The 20199-nt window shown below is 40.1% G+C and overlaps 1 protein-coding gene across 5 annotated transcripts in view; it reads left to right on the top strand.

Moving 5' to 3' along the window:
- atg5 (ATG5 autophagy related 5 homolog (S. cerevisiae)) overlaps window positions 1-20199 on the top strand; it is a 161659-nt gene that overhangs the window by 23075 nt on the left and 118385 nt on the right. For all 5 annotated transcript variants that reach the window (XM_043687041.2, XM_087982685.1, XM_087982696.1 and 2 more), the window contains exons 4-5: window positions 3287-3365; window positions 10558-10720. In XM_043687041.2, the coding sequence (XP_043542976.1) occupies window positions 3287-3365; window positions 10558-10720 (242 nt within the window). The remainder of the gene's footprint in view (window positions 1-3286; window positions 3366-10557; window positions 10721-20199) is intronic.

Here is a 20199-nt window from a genome sequence, read left to right as displayed (position 1 = left end):
TAGGCAGTGATCTGAATGATAGGCGAAGTGGGGCATGTTGTCAATTGGTAATTGGCAAGAAAAGCTACATAGATTATTCAGTTACGCTTCAGGCTGGAGGGTTTGGAAGCTAGTGAGCAGGTTGGAAGAGAAGGTGCTTTTGTAGCTACGGGTGTAGCTGTAGATATGATCCAACAGTTTGATGTATGTTCTGCAGATAATTTACTTGTATGTTTCTGGTGTGGAAGTTGGTTGACCTACTTTACAGGTGTTCATTACTTAGCCCCAAGCATGAAGTGCAAATTTATACATGGTGGATACTTGCTCCCTGTTGGACAGAGGGTGTGATATATAAGAGAAGCTTGCAAGGTTGATGGCACGTGATATGATTTCGTTGTTCTTTGCAGTTGGGGTTAGGCCTCTGGTGTGAGAGTTATTTTGGCAATTTGATTGTAACTCTTGCAAAGTTTCACTGCAAAGATTGGTTAAAATTCAAGTGGTTGGAGAGGATGAATTCTGTTTAGGGAATGATTCTTGAACTGGGCTTTTTCATTTTTCACCGGTGGATGATTCGACTTGACTGCTAGTCAGTGGGAATTGAGACCTTCATGTAGGCAATATAGCACGTTGAGGGCAAAATTCTCAGTAGTTACAGTGTAAAAGGGGGCCATTCAGACTATCACATCTGCACAGTCTTTTGAAAAAGAGTGCTATGACTTAGTACTATTCTCCTGCCTTTTCCTCATAATTGTGAGATTGTTTCAGTTTAAATAAGTATCAAATACTCTCTTGAATGCCTTGATTAAACCTGCATCACCATGCTTCCAGGCAGTGCATTCCAGACCCTAACCAAGGTGTAAGGTGCCATGGTCTAATTGGACCTGTAGACCTGCTCTCTCATTAGTGAGAAATGACTGGTAATGGCTTAATTGGTGAGTATCACCACACCTCAGGCAAGAGAGGGTGAGAAGGACAGTCATCCTAGGCAATCTTGGCCAGTGTGGGAGTTGAACGACCAAGTTGGCATCATTCTGCATTGTAAGCTAACCGTCCAGCAAACTGAGCTTACGAACCCCAGACCGTAACGACTTGTTGTGTGAAAAAGATTTTTTTTCTCTTGTATATGCTTCCATGGCAAATTAATTTAAATCTGTGTTCTGATAAATCTTTTATGGGTTCGAACTGTTTCGAACCCTCGGACGTGTGGCGACTGATTTTATGATCAAGGCAAAATAGTGTAATTTGTAGCATTGCTAAAGAATTTCATTGGAAGTTGGGGTGTGGTGGTGGGTGGTCATGCTGTCTTTGGGAAGTTATCACGCTTGTTTTGAACTGATACCTGACATAGGAACCTCTTCTTTTCAGGACGCGAAACAGCAGCCTGGCAATAGTGTCTCCTGTAATACAAAACAAAAAGAAATTATTTTCTCACAGCAGCTGTCCTCTCTCTCCCAGGCAGTAAGAATCTAGCTTCCAATGCGGATCCCCCCCTCCAAAAAAAATCATTACTGCTCCCACACCCGTGCATGTTTAGGATCCAACAGATTTTTCCTAGTTTGGTTACTGTGATTGACAGGAATATATAAGTTATAATAAACCATTTAACACTTAAATGTGTGGCAGAATTGAGAGCATGACTACTCTATGACTGGCTCCATATATCTGTCAGTGTCATGTATTGTTTAAAGTCCAAATCTTTGGGTGACATGAAATCTATCATAAGACATAGAGCATAAGTAGAGCACCTGATGAAGGGCTTATGCCCGAAAAGTCAATTCTCCTGCTCCTCTGATCCTGCCTGATCGTCTGTGCTTTTCCAGCACCACACTCTGGGCACTGTTCACCTCAATGAACATGCTCAGCCATTCAATGAAATTGTGGCTGATTCCGATGATCCTCAACTTCACTTTTCTGCCTTTTCCTTAAAACCCTTGATTACCTTATTGATTAAAAATCTGTTAGCCTTGAATATACTTAACTACCCAGCCTTGATAGCCATCTGTAGTAAAGACTTCCACAGAAGAAATCCTTCCTTGTCTTAAATGTGTAACCCCTTATTCTGAGAATATGCCCCCTGTTCCTAAATCTTTCCACAGGGAGAAAGGACATTTTTGTATCTGCCAGATCCCTTAAGAATCTTGTGTGTTTCAATAAGATTACCTGTCATCCTTCTAAATTCCCATGAGTACAGGCCAACACTATTCAACCTCTTCTCCTAAAATAGTTATGATTATTATCAGCCGAATGAACTTTCTCTGGACTGCCTTCAATGTCAGTATATTCTCCTCCTTGCATAACGGGCCCAAAACTGGTCTAGTGCCTTGTATAGTTTCAGCAAAATTCCTGAACTGTTATACTCCTCCATTCTTTTGAAATAAAGGACTCCATTTGCTTTCACTATCCCCCTGAAACTGCATGCAAACTTTTTGTTTTTCATGGATGAGGACTCTCACATCCCTCTGATCTGTAACTTTCTGCAGTCTTTCTCCATTTAAATAATATTCAATTCCTCTATCTTTTGCCCAAGTGCCTAACCTCACATTTTCCCACATTATATTCCAGCTCCCAAGTGTTTTCACTTTTGCTTAACCTGTCAATATTCCTCTGCAGACTCTCTTATCATAACTTGGCTTCCTAACATTTGTTGTCACCTGCAAACTTAACTATAGTGCATTCATTTTCCTCATCCCATTATTAATGTATATCATAAATAATTGTGGCTTAGCACTGATCCTTCTGCACTCCACTAGTTACAAGTTGCCAACCTGAAAATCAATCACTGTTTTAAAATTACAATTGCTGTTTGCAGAAGAAAATTACAGGTCTTCACTGCCTTTCTACTCAAATTGGTTTTATTTTAATGATGAAGAAATAACCCTAATGTTTCAGGCAATAGTACTCCATACCAGACTTAACTTCCAGTATGCTTATGCACAATGAATTTACTTATCATTACACTGTAATTGAGAAATTAACCTATTTATGGTATTAAAGCTTGGTGAAGTGCCCTCTTGTGGTACTGTCCCTACCCTGAACTGAGACACCCAGATTCAAGTCCCATCTGCTCCAGAGGTGTATGATAACATCTCTGTATAGGTTAATTAGAAAAAGCAGGTTACAGGTTGGTGAGTACTAATGATTTTAAAAAATCTGGTATTAATAAAGCATCAGATGTAAACAACTAATTTTCCCACTTAGTCGAATATGTTACAAAATGAAAATGGCTGAAATGTTCAGGGCATGAAATTATGTAGAGTATTTTTCTTCCTATTTCAGTGACCAATCTGGTTTCCTTTTCTTTCATTAGGCATTATCCAATTGGGTTACTTTTTGACCTTCATGCATCGAACACTGCACTACCATGGAACATTATAGTACATTTCAAGGTAATTTTGCTACCTTACTTCTGTGTTAAAATTGTGATATTGCAAGCAAGAGCCTTTTAAAGGCAAATCAGCTTGAAGCTTCATAATACAAATTGTGTTTTAATCAAACTAATATTTGAACTAATGTTTATAACAGCAATTCATTTGAATTTGGTAGATACCAATCATCAGCAATATAGAAATCTTGGCAGTTAATATTTTACCTATTGTAAATCATGCTTTGTTAGTTGCCTTAAAGCAAAACTGGCAAATTTCAGATCTTATAATGTGAAACAAAATGGGTGGAAAGTTTCTACTCTGATTTGCAAAAACAATTCTGGACAGCCAATATTCTGTCTGTAAACCTATGTTCATCTATATCTCTGCCTTTATTCTAAAATGCACTAGTTCCCATTTACCCAGTGAGTTGTACATTCTCTCCATATTGACGTTCACTTCATCAAACTTTCCATTTTAAAATGCTTATTCCTGTGTTAAAATCTAGTCCCTAATCTCAGGAATTTTCAGTCCAAACTATTCTTCCTCTTTAGCTTTCCTTTAAAATGCTGCTTAAAACTTACTACTGTGACCAAGGGGAGTTGGTGGCATAGTAGTATTGTTACTGGACTAGTAATCTACAAAGATAAGTCACGATCTCAGGACAGAGGATCACATCCTACCGTGGCTGGTAGAACTTTAAAATCCTGGTCTAATGGTGACCATGGAATTGTTGTTAATTGTCATGAAAACAATTCCCTTTGGGGAAGGAAATTTGCCGTCCTCAATTGGTCTAGCCTACATGTGACTTCAGATCCACATGAATGTGGTTGACTCTCAACTGCCTGTTGAAAGAGCCCTAGCAAGCCAGTCAGTTCAAGTGACAACTAGAAATGGATAATAACTCTGGCACCCAACAATGTTCACATCCCATGAATGAATGAATTTCAAAAAAGTGTAAGTAAGCCAAGTTGTGAGCTTAGCTGACCATCTTAAATTAATTGCTAATGTACGTATGAGAACATACAGATAGTTTAGCAAGTGCTACTCAGGTGTGGAATCACATTTTAACAGTACAGTACACCGTTTTTTGGGTTTGCAAGTGCAGGCTGATTGAGCCAGTCTGATGTCTGCCTATTATAAGCGACCAAACTACCATTTGAAGCCCCTATCTGCATGTTTGAATCAATCAGCCAACAGTTGGGAAGTATGATTTATATACCTAACTGGTGCTTACTTAACATTCCCACATGCTAATAACTACATTACCAATCCATTTAAATGAATCAGTCAGCTTGTAACTTTAGGTTTGCTAAAAGTGACATACATTGATTTGCAGGGACCCATTCTCTGCAAACATACGGAATATATATTCAAGCCTTGGGCCTTTTTGAATTACCTAGAAACTCGGTGAGTCTAACATTCTTGTGTTTCTGGCTGACACATTGCCACAGAAAATCAGAGTCAACTTGCTAAACAATCAGCATCTTTTTCCTTATACTGTAACTTGTTGTGATGGGACATTCTTCAATTGTCCTGATGAATGCAAGTAAGAAAGTTTTACAACATAGATAGGAACATACGAACATGAGTAGGCCTTTGACCTTGTTCCACCATTCAGTGAGATAATGGCTGATTTGCGTACTTGCCTTTGGCCTATATCCCTTAACAAAATCCCTGAAAACTTAGATTAAAATGAACAACTGATTCTAGTATCAGTGGCTGTTTGTGGTAGAGCATTCCAAACCTCTACCATCATCTGTGTAGAAGTGCTTCCTATCATCTGTCCTGAATGGTCTGACCCCAGTTCTCAGACTCTGCCACCTAATTCCAGAATCCCTAACCATTGAAAATAGTTTATCTTTATCCACCCTGTCTTTTCTTGTTAATGTATTGAAGACTTGATAGATCATCTCTTTTCCTTTTATATTTTTGAGGAAACTGACCTAATTTGCATAATCTCCTCACACAATACCTGAAGTTCAGATTCCATTCTTGTAAACCCTTTGTTGGAATCCCTCCAGGGCCAATAAATGCTTTCAAAGGTGTGTTGCTCAGATCTGCTCAAGTAGTCCCAAGTGGTGTCTAACCAAGGTTTTGTATAGCTGCTGCATAACTTCTGTGAGTTTATACTCCAATCCTCCAGATACAAAGACCAGCATTGCATTAGCCTCCTCGATCTCTTTTCAGCAATATTCAGATTTACTGTGATCAAGCAATTCTTTCCAAGATTTCAGTAAGATGCTGGTAATGGTTGCCCTTTGCTGGGATCAGTCTGCTGAGGACAAAGAAATAGCCATATTTCCACTATGCAGTGGAAACCTAGGCCAGAAACACAGTTAATGAGATCCATTCCAGTTTGGTGACATTCTTTGTAGGCCCATGAATTATGAAAGTTGTTGAAGTCTTCAACATGTTGAAATATGTTGAATTATTGTTTAAAGAGACACATTTCAAGTTTGTTTGTGCTTAATAAGCATTTGCCACTTGAAATTGGTTACTGTTACCATAGCTGAAAATGTGTTGCTGGAAAAGCGCAACAGGTCAGGCAGCATCCAAGGAGCAGGAGAATCGACGTTTCGGGTATGAGCCCTTCTTCAGGAATGAGGAAAGTGTGCCAAGCAGGCTAAGATAAAAGGTGGGGAGGGGCGTTTGAAATGTGATAGGTGGAAGGATGTTAAGGTGAGGGTGATAGGCCGGAGTGGGGGTGGGGGCGGTGAAGTCAGGAAGAAGATTACAGGTTAGGGAGGTGGTGCTGAGTTCGAGGGTTGGGACTGAGACAAGGTGGGGGGAGGGGAAATGAGGAAACTGGAGAAATCTGAGTTCATCCCTTGTGGTTGGAGGGTTCCTAGGCGGAAGATGAGGCACTCTTCCTCCAGCCATCGTGTTGCTATGGTCTGGTGATGGAGGAGTCCAAGGACCTGCATGTCCTTGGTGGAGTGGGAAGGGGAGTTAAAGTGTTCAGCCACGGAGTGGTTGGGTTGGTTGGTGCAGGTGTCCCAGAGGTGTTCTCTGTAACATTCCGCAAGTAGGCGGCCTGTCTCCCCAATATAGAGGAGGCCACATCGGGTGCAGCGGATGCAGTAAATGATGCGTGTGGAAGTGCAGGTGAATTTGTGGTGGATATGGAAGGATCCCTTGGGGCCTTGGAGGGAAGTAAGGGGGGAGGTGTGATGTTACCATATCACATTGTGGCAAGTAGTTTGTGTGGACCTTTGACCAGCATCAGCTTTTTAAAAAAATTTATATGTGCTATGGATACCTCTGGCATTTGTTTCCTGTTCCTAGTTATCTCAGAGGACAATTAAGAGTCAACCAAATTGCTCTGGGTCTGGGGTCACTATAGGCCAGGTAAGAATAGTAAAGTTCCTTGCCTAAAAGATGTTACTTAACCAGATGGGTTTTTATGACAAAAACAATGGTTACACAGTTGTAAATATGATTACATTTGTGGAATAGATCGTTTTTTTTAATTAGTAATGAGTAAGAGAGTTATGGAGACCAGGCAGGAAAATGAATTTGGGTCTGAAATGAGATCAACCGTGATCATATCAAATGAAGGAGCAGGCTTGTGGGGCTGAATTGCCTACCCCTGTTCCTAGTTCTTATATACTAATTGGGCCAGTTTATACTTGCAGATTTATTGAATTCAAATTTCACCATTCAAACCATGTCCCCAGCATGCGTTAGCCTGGTTTGCTGTATTAACCTGACTGCCCCAGCTGACCCATTGTCTCAGCCTGCTCCTGCCCCACTGAACTCATCTCTGCATACCTTGACACGGTCCTGTCCCCCTTAGTCCAAGAACTCCCCACCTACGTTCGGGACACCACCCACGCCCTCCACCTCCTCCATGATTTTCACTTCCCCGGCCCCCAACGCCTTATCTTCACCATGGACATCCAGTCCCTATACACCTCAATCCCCCATCACGAAGGCCTCAAAGCCCTCCGCTTCTTCCTTTCCCACCGAACCAACCAGTACCCTTCCACTGACACTCTCCTTCGGCTGACTGAACTGGTCCTCACTCTGAACAACTTCTCCTTCCAATCCTCCCACTTCCTCCAAACCAAAGGAGTAGCCATGGGCACCCGCATGGGCCCTAGCTATGCCTGCCTCTTTGTAGGATATGTGGAACAGTCCATCTTCCACAGCTACACTGGCACCACCCCCCACCTTTTCCTCCGCTACATTGATGACTGTATCGGCGCTACCTCGTGCTCCCACGAGGCGGTTGAACAGTTCATCCACTTTACTAACACCTTCCACTCCGACCTCAAATTTACCTGGACCGTCACAGACTCCTCCCTCCCCTTCCTAGACCTTTCCATCACTATCTCGGACGACCGACTCAACACGGACGTATACTATAAACCGACTGACTCCCACAGCTACCTAGATTACACCACCTCCCACCCTGCCCCCTGTAAAAAAGACATCCCATATTCCCAATTCCTTCGCCTTCGCCGCATCTGCTCCCAGGAGGACCAATTCCAATACCGAACAACCCAGATGGCCTCCTTCTTCAAAGACCGCAATTTCCCCCCAGACGTGGTTGATGATGCTCTCCACCGCATCTCCTCCACTTCCACTCTTCGCCCTTGAACCCCGCCCCTCCAATCGCCACCAGGACAGAACCCCACTGGTCCTCACCTACCACCCTACCAACCTCCAGATACATCAGATTATCCTTCGCCACCTCCAAACGGACCCCACCACCAAGGATATATTTCCCTCCCCACCTCTATCAGCGTTCCTGAAAGATCACTCCCTCCGCGACTCCCTTGTCAGATCCACACCCCCCACCAACCCAACCTTCACTCCCGGCACCTTCCCCTGCAACCGCAAAAAATGCAAAACTTGCGCCCACACCTTCCCCCTCACTTCCCTCCAAGGCCCCAAGGGATCCTTCAATATCCATCAGAAATTCACCTGCACCTCCACATACATCATTTACTGCATCCGCTGCACCCAATGTGGCCTCCTATACGTTGGGGAGACAGGCCGCCTATTTGCGGAACGTTTCAGAGAACACCTCTTGGACACCTGCACCAACCAACCCAACCGCCCCGTGCCTGAACACTTTAATTCCCCCTCCCACTCTGCCAAGGACATGCAGGTCCTTGGCCTCCTCCATCGCTAGACCATGGCAACACGACGCCTGGAGGAAGAGTGCCTCATCTTCCGCCTAGGAACCCTCCAACCACAAGGGCTGAATGCAGATTTCTCCAGCTTCCTCATTTTCCCTCCCCCCACCTTTTCTCAGTCCCAACCCTCGGACTCAGCACAGCCTTCTTGACCAGCAATCTTCTTCCCGACCTCTCCACCCCCACCTCCTCTCCGGCCTATCACCGTCATCTTAACCTCCTTCCACCTATCGCATTCCCAACGCCCCTCCCCCAAGTCCCTCCTCCCTACCTTTTATCTTAGCCTGCTTAGCACACCCTCCTCATTCCTGAAGAAGGGCTTATGCCCGAAACGTCGTTTCCCCTTCTCCTTTGATGCTGCCTGACCTGCTGCGCTTTTCCAGCAACACATTTTTAAGTTGCTGTATTAATAGACCAGAAACATCACTACACCACGAGCTCCTTTTAGATACTGTATCCATGTTTTCGATAGATATTGTAGCTCTCATGCGTCTTAGTTTAAGTTGAGTGGGAAGATGAGACAGGATAATGTCTATTTTATGAGCATCTGTAATGTTCTGTATGACTGAATTCCTTATACCTGTTAGCCCTTTGATATTGAGTGAATAATAAACGAAGGACGACTGGGATCTAGCAGCACCTGCTTTCAGAGTCATACAGCACGGAAACAGACCCTTCAGTCCAACCAGTCCATGCTGACCATAATCCTAAACTAAACTCATCCACCAGCCTTCTCCTGACCCATATCCCTCCAAACATTTCATATTCATATACTTATCCAAGTGTCTTTTAAACTGATCCTTTGCGAACTTCATTACATATTGAATAACGACTACCAACTCTTCAGTGTGTTGTATTAATTACTTTGAAGGAGCAAGAGAGAAGGTTTGAAGTTGTTTAGGTGTTATAACGTAAATAAGAGAATGTAATTATCTTGAACCCATCAGGTCAATGTTGAAGATGTGTTGTCATCATTTTGATGTCCCTTTTGCCTGTTTATAACAACATATTTTATTTTATCTTGTGTGTAAGTTGACTGTCGCATTTTTTCTAAATTATAGACATTACTTAACTGGCAATATATCAATGTATTTCATTGACTAAAAGCACTTTTTGGAGCATCCTGTTGTCATAAGTACCATATCAATATAGGGGTGCTGTTCCTCAATATATTTAAATGTTAATTTGCAAAAAAAAGGTGTGATTGAAAAGTTAAATTTTGTACTCCGCACTGTTTACCCTTGTACTTTGTGATGTATTCTAAATGATAACATGAAAGTGTGATTTACATTGTTTCTTTTGACTTTTTGTTTAATGAGGTGGTCTTTTGTGAGTGTTCACATCCACTTCCAGCAAGTAACTGAAGTTCCAGCAGTTAAGTGTGACTCGTACCTGATTTGAGTGGCGGCTAAATAATGCTTTTTCATAGGCCCACACTAAAGATAACCCTGTATAGACCAAAACTGTATCTGAGGCTTAACTAATTCTGAAAAGCTTAATTAGTTATTGAATGAATTCACTGAGCCATTAGGGGTAAAGTTTACTTTTGTTTTTAATAAACATAAGGTCTTAAAATTAGTGCTGTAATATTCTATCACTATTTAACTCATTTTCAGGAACATGTTCAAAATAAGGCTGACTTTGAATCGCTGCTGGGTGAGGGGCATGGATAGGGTAAATAGATAAGGTCTTTTCCCTGGAGTGGGGGAAGTCTAGAGCTAGAGGGCATAGATTTAGGGTGAGAGCAGAGAGATTTAAAAAGAACCTGAGGGGCAACTTTTTCACACAGGGTGGTGCGTATATGAAATGAACTGCCAGAGGAAGTGGTGGAGGCTGATACAATTGCAACATTTAAAAGACACCTGGATGGATATATGAATAAAAGAGTTTAGAGGGGAAAAGGGCAAAGTGCTGGCAAATGGGACTAGATTTGTTTAGGATATCTAGTCGGCATGGATGAGTTGGACAGATTTTAAAATCTGTTTTAAAATAAATTTCTACTCATTGTCTTGTGCTGCTTGATTGTACATTTGTTTACTTAGCACCTATTGTGCTTTCTATTTTTCCAGAACTTCCCTGAATCGGAACTGCTTCATTGCCTCACAAAAGATGCTGTTGAAGCTCATTTTATGTCTTGCGTTAAAGAAGCTGATGCCTTAAAGCACAAAAGTCAAGTAATCAATGAGATGCAGAAAAAGGATCATAAACAACTCTGGATGGGCTTGCAAAATGGTACTTAATTCACAATCTCTTATGAATGGCTTGTTTTGCTGACTGTGTTGCAGATGTTGCCACCTTCCTGTGTTAGTCTTAACATAAAGCTGAATGTTCCAGAATTCATTTCCCTCTTTCAAATTTGATGTTTTCCTAAATGATTGTTTACTATTTTTAACCAAGGACTCTAAACAATAGTGCACAAGTGCACAGAATAGGTGGGAAAAGTTTCCTCCAGGGTATTGAGGACAAATGCTACCCTACCGATTCACTTCCTATATCTTGAACCTGTGATTATTTAAAATATACTTGTTATTTGGCTATTATTTACATTCATTGGTGGGGTTAACTAAGTTGGAGAAATCTTAAAGTAATTTTAAGTTTGCTGTAAAACATAGTTCATCGGTTTTTGTAGTGTTATGCTCATGGATAGTTCTAAAAACTGAACAATAAACAGTTGAATGTACATTAGGTAGTTACTGTACCAGATGGCACCTTTGTGCAGCACTTCTGATTGCAAGCTAGGAACATGGAATAGAAGAATGGAAACTTTAGAGCAAAGAGAGTTGAGCAGTTTCAGCAGAAAGGTGATAATATCCCAACTTCAATTTGAGGCACGGATCTGATCTTTTTATAAGAATGTATGATTTCACTTAAGTTCATTGGTAAAGCAAAATCAAAGTTTTTCACTGGACTGACTTGGCTTTTTTGGATTTTCTGTTGCGTGTGCTACTGCTTCTGTTTCACTCCAGAGCTATAAATTATGGAGTGTTAAGCTATCATCAGATCTATCTGTATTCAGAAACTGTGTTTTACAAGGTCATTGTTGAAGGCTGTTAGAATATTTGCTCTTGAGATTCAGGCTTATTTCTAGATTTACTTATAAATGTCTTAAAGTTATTAAGCAATATTTGGAGAGGGAGTGACCAGGACCAGGTAGGTGGGACTAGTTTAGTTTGGGATTATGGTCGGCATGGACTGGTTGGACCGAAGGGTCTGTTTCTGTGCTGTATGACTCTATAACATTGTTGCACTGAGCAGTAATCAGACTTGTATTACAGATTAATCACCTGTCACCAAGAACAACGTAATATTGTAAATACATGTCTTTTTCCCACCGACTCTCTCCAGCCCATTAATGTCTGTGGCTGTGTTCCGGATGAGAGCTAGCTTCTTTCCAAATATGTTCTTTTGTAGCACTTGTATGTGGAGATCTTGTATTCCCGTGCATCCCTTGCATTGCTACATCTGTAGTTACAAAAGCAATACATCTGCTTTTTGCAAAATTTTAGCCATCATTACTAGCAGAAATGTAAATCCATAACAAATGATTTTAAGAGCACTTTATTGTGTAAAGTGATTTCTATGTTTCCAAAGCACATACAGTTATGAACAAAAAACATTTTTTTTATGTTTGTTATCCTAGTTAGAAATATAGGGCCCACTCAAGTTAACATGCAAATTTTTTCGAAATAAGAGAACCACAGCTTTTGGCAAATATGAATGCCACATAGCTCTTAAGAAAAGTCAGGCAAATTTTTTAGAAATCAGCGAAAAAGAAATAAAAACTTCTGAAACTGATACAACTCTTTTAGAACATGTAGCATCTTTCTTTACTTTTTATAGGATTCTCGCATAGCTTTTGAATATCTTCTCTTACTTATGAAACAGTGCACACAACCACAAATGTAAAAGAAAGTACAATTTAGGCCCACCGAGTCTCAGAACATGATACATCTGCAAGTGTTTTCTTGTATTGAAAAGAGAAGCAAAACTGATTCTGACAGTTGTTGAACAAATGTTGAAATAAGCTTGAACATTGTGCAGAAATGAAGCTTTTTTTTGTTAAATCATTATTGTATTTGGATAAACCAACTGAAATTGTGCCTGCAAATATGTCCCTTCAGATGATTCATTTTGAAAATTTATGTTTCAGTAACCTTTTCCTCGTCTCTGACTGAAAGCTAAAGTAAGGTATACATTTGAAAAACTCCTTTAGAAATCATACATTGCAAATGTAAAAGTCAATGATGGGCTGTTTTGTTTTTGGATTGGGAAATAGGCATGTCAGCAAATTTGATATTTGCAGAAACAAATTGCATCAACAGTAACTGTGGGATGGCTAGGAGTATTGGCTGAATTTTCACTTTTCCTCTCTAGCCATGAGATACTAAGGCAGTTAGAAGTTCTGTGCTTATGATGGAACTATGATAGATTAACTTCACATACTGTGGATTTGCCTGTGGAGCCTTCATGATAAAGTTGTTCAGAAACTTATCACCCCAATTATTCTTCTTCTTTGCCTTTTTTATAGCTTTTCCTCACACAGACCTTTGGAATGCTGAATGATTTTCTGCCAGTGGTTTAGAGGATTCTACGATGGTTGGTAAATCCACAATTTGAGCTGCAGACTCTGCTATTTCTAGTGCAAATTTGGGTGGCACGATGACTCAGACGTTAGCACTGCTGCCGCACAGTGCCAGGGACCCGGGTTTGGTTTGAGCCTCGGGAGAATGTGCAAACTCCACCCAGACAGTCTCCCCGTATCTGTGTGGGTTTCCTCCGGTGCTCTGGTTTCCTCCCATAGTCCAAACATGTGCAGATTAAGTGAATTGACCGTGCCAAATTGCCGATAGTGTTCAGGGATGTGTAGTTTAGGTATGTGATTCAGGGGTAAATATAGAGTAATTGTAGGGCAGTGGGTCTGTGTTGGTTACTCCTCGGAATTGGGCCAAATGGCCTGTTTCGACACTGTAGGGATTCTATGATTGTATGGTTGGACTGATGAGGTGTTCTGAGTTTGCCCTGTCTGATGGCTCATTGCACTTCTGCCTGGTCCCAGTGAATTCTCTTGTGTTAGGTCCCTTCCTGTGGACAAGTTCTCTAATGTGGTTGTTCACAAGGCAAGAAGATTGAGTTTAAAAATGAAAACGTAAGGTATGTTTAAACACTTGACTCATTTTTCCTAATTAATTAGATTCTAACGGCTGAATGATTGGCAATTATTGAAAAATATTCAGATAATATAAGTGCTTATTTAGAAAGGTGCAGATTACTCAATGGTGATTGTTAAAGCAAAGTTGTCTTGATTGAATTCTTTGAGAAGCAACAAGAAAAGACAATGATGACACCTTTAATATGGTTAAATTTTAAGATTTTTGATATAGTCCTACTTAGAAAAAATAAAAGCTTGTGGAATCCAAGGAAAGTCACAAGGTGGAGCTGCAATTGGCTCTGTTTCAGTAAGCAAAACATAGTAGGTTTGTAACATTGTTTCTTGCGGAATTGCACAGATCTTGGTATTGGTGCTCTAGCTTTTTCTGGTATCTAACTTAATTGTAGGGTTTTGGTTCATAGAAATATTACAACAAATAAGAGGGCAAAATTTGGTAAATGGAAATAGATGCATACAAATGCAAGATCTTTGTTTGAGCAGTGGCCAACAAAGCAAAGGAATGTACAACAAATGTAAGGACGCTGAAAGATAGAAGGAAATGGATACATCGGAATGCATGTCCACAGGTCATTGAAGGTTGGAGAACCAGTAGTTCTGGTCATTAAGAATATAGTATGCTTACTTTTTATTTGCTGAGGCTTAGAGCTGGGAGGCTATGCTGGAACCAATGTAAAACACAATTTGGGCTACATCTAGAGCACAGCATATAGTTTTGGTTATAGCATTACAATAAGTATTGCACTAGAGAATGTTCAGAGGAAGTGTACATGGAGTTGTCAGAGCTGCAGAAATTTTAGAGAAGTTAGTTAGCCTGTTGATTTTTCGTCAAAGTAGAGGAGGCTGATTTAATTGAGGTGAGAAAATTGAGTGGCCTACGTTGGCTGGATAGTAACAGATCAATAATCAGAGGGCATAGATTTAAAGTAACCAGCAGAAGAATGAGAGGAGATTTAAGATTTTTTTTCACCAGAGACTGATGGGTATCTGGTATTCACTACATGAAACTGTGACTATAGGCAGAAGCCTCCATTGTATTGAAAACAAAACTTGGATATGCACTGAAAGATTATGGAGGAAGACCTGGAAAATGGGAGAACTTTTCTTGATTGGAATTTGATGTACCAGAATTTGAATGGCCATCATCTGCTACTGCAAATTTTCTGTGCTGGTTTAATATTCTAATATTTTGGCATGGAAGGTCAAAATGCATAGTGCTCTTAAATTATTTCAGTTTTATAGTTATTGCCACAGTTATTGACCCAGTTGATTTTTAATTAGACCTTTTCCACTAGGTGGCATCATATTCATTTAATATCAAACTGTATACAGGCGGCTGCTAATTGGCAAACATGTATACTTCCAAACTAGAATCAATGTTAATTTTAAAACCCTGATGTGAATATTTTCTTCTGCTTGCAAGTGCTTATTTTATATTCAATTGTGTTAAGACTTGCTTACAAATCGACTCTCGAATATACTTGAGAATGGATCTCATTCGTAACCCAGTTACTGCGTGAGCATTTTAATAGGGATTAAATTAGCAGATGTACAGGCACTGAAAAAATGATTGCAATGAGAATTGGGGAAATTATTCTTTGCAAACAAATTACAGTTGCAGTATATAGTAAATTTTACATTTTATGAACGGAAAATGATAATTAGCTTTTTCAGAGCAACAAGGTTTTTGGGCTTATCTGCAATGAATTATTGGTTAGAAATCATGCGGCGGCCAAGTGCTTTGCCATGCGTTTTCAGTAAGAATCAATTAATAAAATCATTTTTCACTTTTGCAGGTAACATGACCCAGAGTGGTTTATGATCAAAGTTCTGACTAAATATGATTTAACTAAATTAAACTTACTTTAGTTTAGTTGATACATGATTGTTGGACTGTGTATTACTTAACACTGACTTTATTTTTCACATTCTTTAATGTGATGTGAATGGCTGGTCCTTATTTTGTTATCCATCCTTAGCTGCTCTCAAGATGTTGGTGAGCTATCTTGAACTGATATTGTCGATTTGATTGAAGTACACCCAAAATGCTTTTGGGGAGAGTGTTATCAGATTTTGACCGTGTAACTCTGAGTGAATGACAATATAATTCCAAGTCAGGATGGTGAGTAGCTTGCAGGGGAGTTTGCAAATGGTGATGTTCCCATGTATCTGCTACCCTTGTCCTTCTTGGTGGTAGTGGTCGTGGGTATGGAAGGTGTTGTTTCAGGATTCTTGATTAATTTCTGCTCTGCGTCCTGTCGTTGACACTTAATGCACTTACTGTTGGGTAGTATATGCTGGTTGCCCAGTGACAACCACATGGAGCGTATCAATATTAGAGATACCCACTGCTTGATAGTGGAGGGAATGCTTGTTTGTGGATATGATGCCAGTGAAGTAGGCTGCTTTATCCTGTATGATGTCAAAGTTCTTGTTGGACCTGCATTCATCCAGGCAAATGGATAGTATTCCAGGACACTTTTGGCTTGTGCCTTCGAGACAGGCTTTGGTGAGCCATGAGTTCAGTAACTCAATGCATTATTTAGTCATAGTATTAATATGGCTAATTTAGTTGAGTTTCTGGTCAATGGTAATCCCATTGTTAATGGTGGGGGAATTCAGTAATGGTGATGCAAGTCAATATCAAGTTACATTCTCATTGGAGATTGTCATTATTTGCCGCTTGTTAGCACAAACCTGAATATTTTCCAGCTCTTGCTGCATTTGGACATGGAATGCTTCAGCATCTTAGGAATCACGAATGGTGCTGAACATTCGATGGTATTACAATTAATGAGATCCAACTATTGCAATTCCTGGGATTTCTTTTAATACATATTGATTCCTGGGATGTAGTTGCCACTGGGCAAACCAGCATTTATTACTTATCTGTAATTGCATTAAGTGTCAACCGTATTGTGTGTTTGGAGTCTCACGTAGGTCAAACCAGATAAGAACAGCAGATTCCTTCTCGAAAGGACATGATGTGAAGGTGCGGGTGTTGGACTGATGGTGGACAAAGTTGAAAATCACACAACACCAGGTTTTAGTGCATCAGTTTTATTTGGAAGTACAAGCTTTCGGAGTGCTGCTTCTTCATCAGGTGACTTTCTCTGAAGGACGTTAGTGAACCAGATAGGTTTTTTCTGACAACCCCAACAGTGGTTTAATGGTCATCATTAGACTCCTAATTCCATATATTCATTGAATTCAAATTCCACCATCTGCCGTGGCAAGATTCTGACCCAGGTCTCCAGAATATTACCAGTCTCTGGATGAATGGTCTAGTGATAACACCACTAGGCCATCACTTCCGATTACCATGAAACAGAAAATGAACCAATCATATAAGTGCTGACTGCAATAACAGGTGAGAGGCTGGAAATCTTTGGACAAGCGACTAACCTCCAGATCCCTCAAAGCCTACCTAGCATATATTGTACACTAGTTGAGTCTGATGCAAAGCTGTCCACTTGTCTGAATGAGTGCAGTTCCAACAGCATTTGGGAAGCTTGATCTCACTCAGAGCAAAACATTATAGGAATTTCTTTCAACACTTTTTTAATAGTAACTCTCGCAGTGTGTACTATCTACAAAATGTGTTGCAGCAATTCAATTAAAGTTCTTCTGACCGCATCTTCTAAACCCAAGACCGCTACCATCTAGAAGGACAAGAGCAGCAGACACATGGGAATACCACCAGCAAATTCCCTTCCAAGTCACATTTGCTCTTCAGTTAGCTGTTTTCTTCATTCTTCCATTGTCAGTAGGTCAAAACCCTGGATCTTTTTCACTCAAAGCACTCCGTGTAGAACTAAGGAAGTGGACTGCAGCAATTCCAGAATGTGGCTCATCACCACCTCCTCTAGGGTGTTTAGAGATGGAAAATAATGCTGGCCTAGTCAGTGACACCCACATTGCATGAATGAATAAGAATAACTTAAATTGAAATTCTTATTTATTTCATAAATACAACTGTATAACTTTAGGCTATTGAACAGTAGTTCTGATGTTGAATTCATTAAGACATTTTATTGGATTGATTTTACTTGTTTTAAATACAATTGGACAAATTGATTTAGTCATTTTCAATTTTGCTTTTTTTCTGAAAATGATTAGCTTAGCTTTAAGAGGAAATGTTCTTCATTCTAGTTGAATTGCAAGGACAGTGCTGGTCTTTATTTCTCTCATGTTGTTTGCGTACTTCCAGTTGCATGTTAAATCCCATCTGCACTATTAAAACTGATTATATGCGTGAGATGAATAATTGAGTTAAAGTAAAAGTTGAATTATCAACTTGTTTTGCAGCTTTGACATGAGGTAGGAATATTAAAGAGACAGTCATGTTAGATTCTAAAGTTGTCTTTATACATTTATGTGAAGTTTTGTTTTGAAGAAAGATTTGTAATTACAAAACTGTGGCAGTTTCTCATTTGCATATCAAGTATTAAACTGAAACAGTAATTGCAGGTTGAAACAAGGCTGTAGTATCATCATGTTCATCATACACTTGGTATGTTGTCTGGAGAGAATTTTAATTAGTGGTTCATGCTATCCTATAGCCAGGCATGTATCATTATCTTCTTAATGAGTGTAAGGTCCAGCATATTTTTGAGCTTCTATCACAAGAGTTTGGGAAAGAAAATGTAGTTAATAAATTTTGAGAGGTTAATTCCTATTTCCCACCGCTTTTAAAAAGTTGCTTCACTTGGTTAAAGATAAATATAGACATTTTCATGTCCTGTCTTTCACTGAACAAATTTAATTCAAATTATCCCTTACAAATCTTAATGTGTCAAACGTATTGAAATGAGCCTGCATGACAGAACTGTTCAGCTATTTAAAAAGGTAATATGTAATAGAGGAATATAGTAGTTATTCAGATTTATGACCAAAGATATTTTGGAGTTTTGCTTGATTGACTGCAGATGTTGAGAAAAAGCTTCATAGAATTTCCTGTTGAGCATTGTGCACACGTTTAAACAATCAAACTTGATTTCCATACTTATGGAGTCTAGAGTTGTACAGCACAGAGACAGACCCCTTAATCCAATTCGTCCATGCCCACCAGATATCCTAAATTAATCTACTCCCATTTGCCAGCACATGGACTGTTTCCGTCTAAACTTCTCCTATTCTTATACCTATCCAGCTACCTTTTAAATGTTGTAATTGTACCAGCCTCTACCACTTCCTCTGGCAGCTTATTCCACATACACACCACCCATCGCATGAAGAAGTTGCCCCTTAGATCCCTTTATGTCTGTCTTCTCTCAACTTAAACCTATGCCTTCTAGTTTTGGACTTTTCTACGCTGGGAAGCAGACTTTGATTTTTCATCCTATCCATACCCCTCATGCTTTATAAACTTCTACATGGTTACCTCTCAGCCTCCTTCGCTGCAGGTTAAATAGCCACAGCCAATTCAACCTTTCCCTATAGCTCAAACCCTGCAACTCTGGCAACTTCCTTGTAAATCTTTTCTGAACCATTACATGTTTAACAACATCTTCCCTATAGCAGGTTAACCAGAATTGAATGCAGTTTTTCAAAAGTGGCCTAACCAATGTCCTATACAGAGCAATGTGACATTCCAACTCCTATGCTGAATTCACTGACCAATAAAGGTAAGCATACTAAATGCTGTCTTCGCTGCCCTGTCTGCCTGCGAGTCCACTTTCAAGAAACTATGAACCTGCATCCCAAGGTCTCTTTTTATTCACAAAGCTTCCCAGATCCCTCCCATTAAGTGTACAAGTCCTGCCATAATTTGCCTTCCAAAACGCCACACCTCATTTCCCTAAATTATATTCTCTCTGTCATTCTTCGTCCCATCTGTTCAAGGTCCCGTTGTACTCTGAGAAACTTCTTCACTCTTCATTACACCATCACCTTTGGTGTCATCTGCAAACTTATTAACCATGTCTCCTATTTTCACATCCAAATCATTTATGTAAATGATAAAAAAACCCGATCCTTGAAGCACACCATTGCTCACAGGCCTCCAATCTGAAAAGCAACCTCCCTGCCCATCACCACCCTCTATCTCCTACCTTCAAACCAATTTTTTATTCAAATGGCTAGCTGCCTTTGAATTCCATTTGATGTAATCTTGCTAACTAGTCTACCATGTGGAACCTTGTCGAAGGCCTTGTGAAAGTCCATGTGGGCATCCATCACTCAGCCTCCATCTATCTTCTTGGTCACGTCTTCAAAAAAATTCACTAAGATTTGAGCGATATGAGTTCCCACGCACAAACTCATACTGACTGTCCTTTAATCAGTCCTTGCCTTTCCGAATATGATATAACTGGTCTTTCAGAATTCCCTACAACAACTTACCTGCCATTGATGTGAAGCTCACCAGCCTGTAGTTCCTTGGCTTTTCTTTACAGGCTTTCTGAAATAATGGCGCAACATTCACCACCCTGTAGTCATCTGTCACCTCACCTGGTGGCTGTCGATGACAAAATTATCTCTGCTCGGGGCCCTGCAATTTCTTCCCTAGCTTCTCTCAATGTCCTAGATACATTTAGATAAATCC

Source organism: Chiloscyllium plagiosum, unplaced genomic scaffold (assembly GCF_037043375.1).
Source record: "Chiloscyllium plagiosum isolate Xiang-an unplaced genomic scaffold, Cpla_swu_hap1 HiC_scaffold_3, whole genome shotgun sequence".
NCBI lineage: Eukaryota > Metazoa > Chordata > Chondrichthyes > Orectolobiformes > Hemiscylliidae > Chiloscyllium > Chiloscyllium plagiosum.
This window is presented reverse-complemented; position numbering and strand designations above follow the sequence as displayed.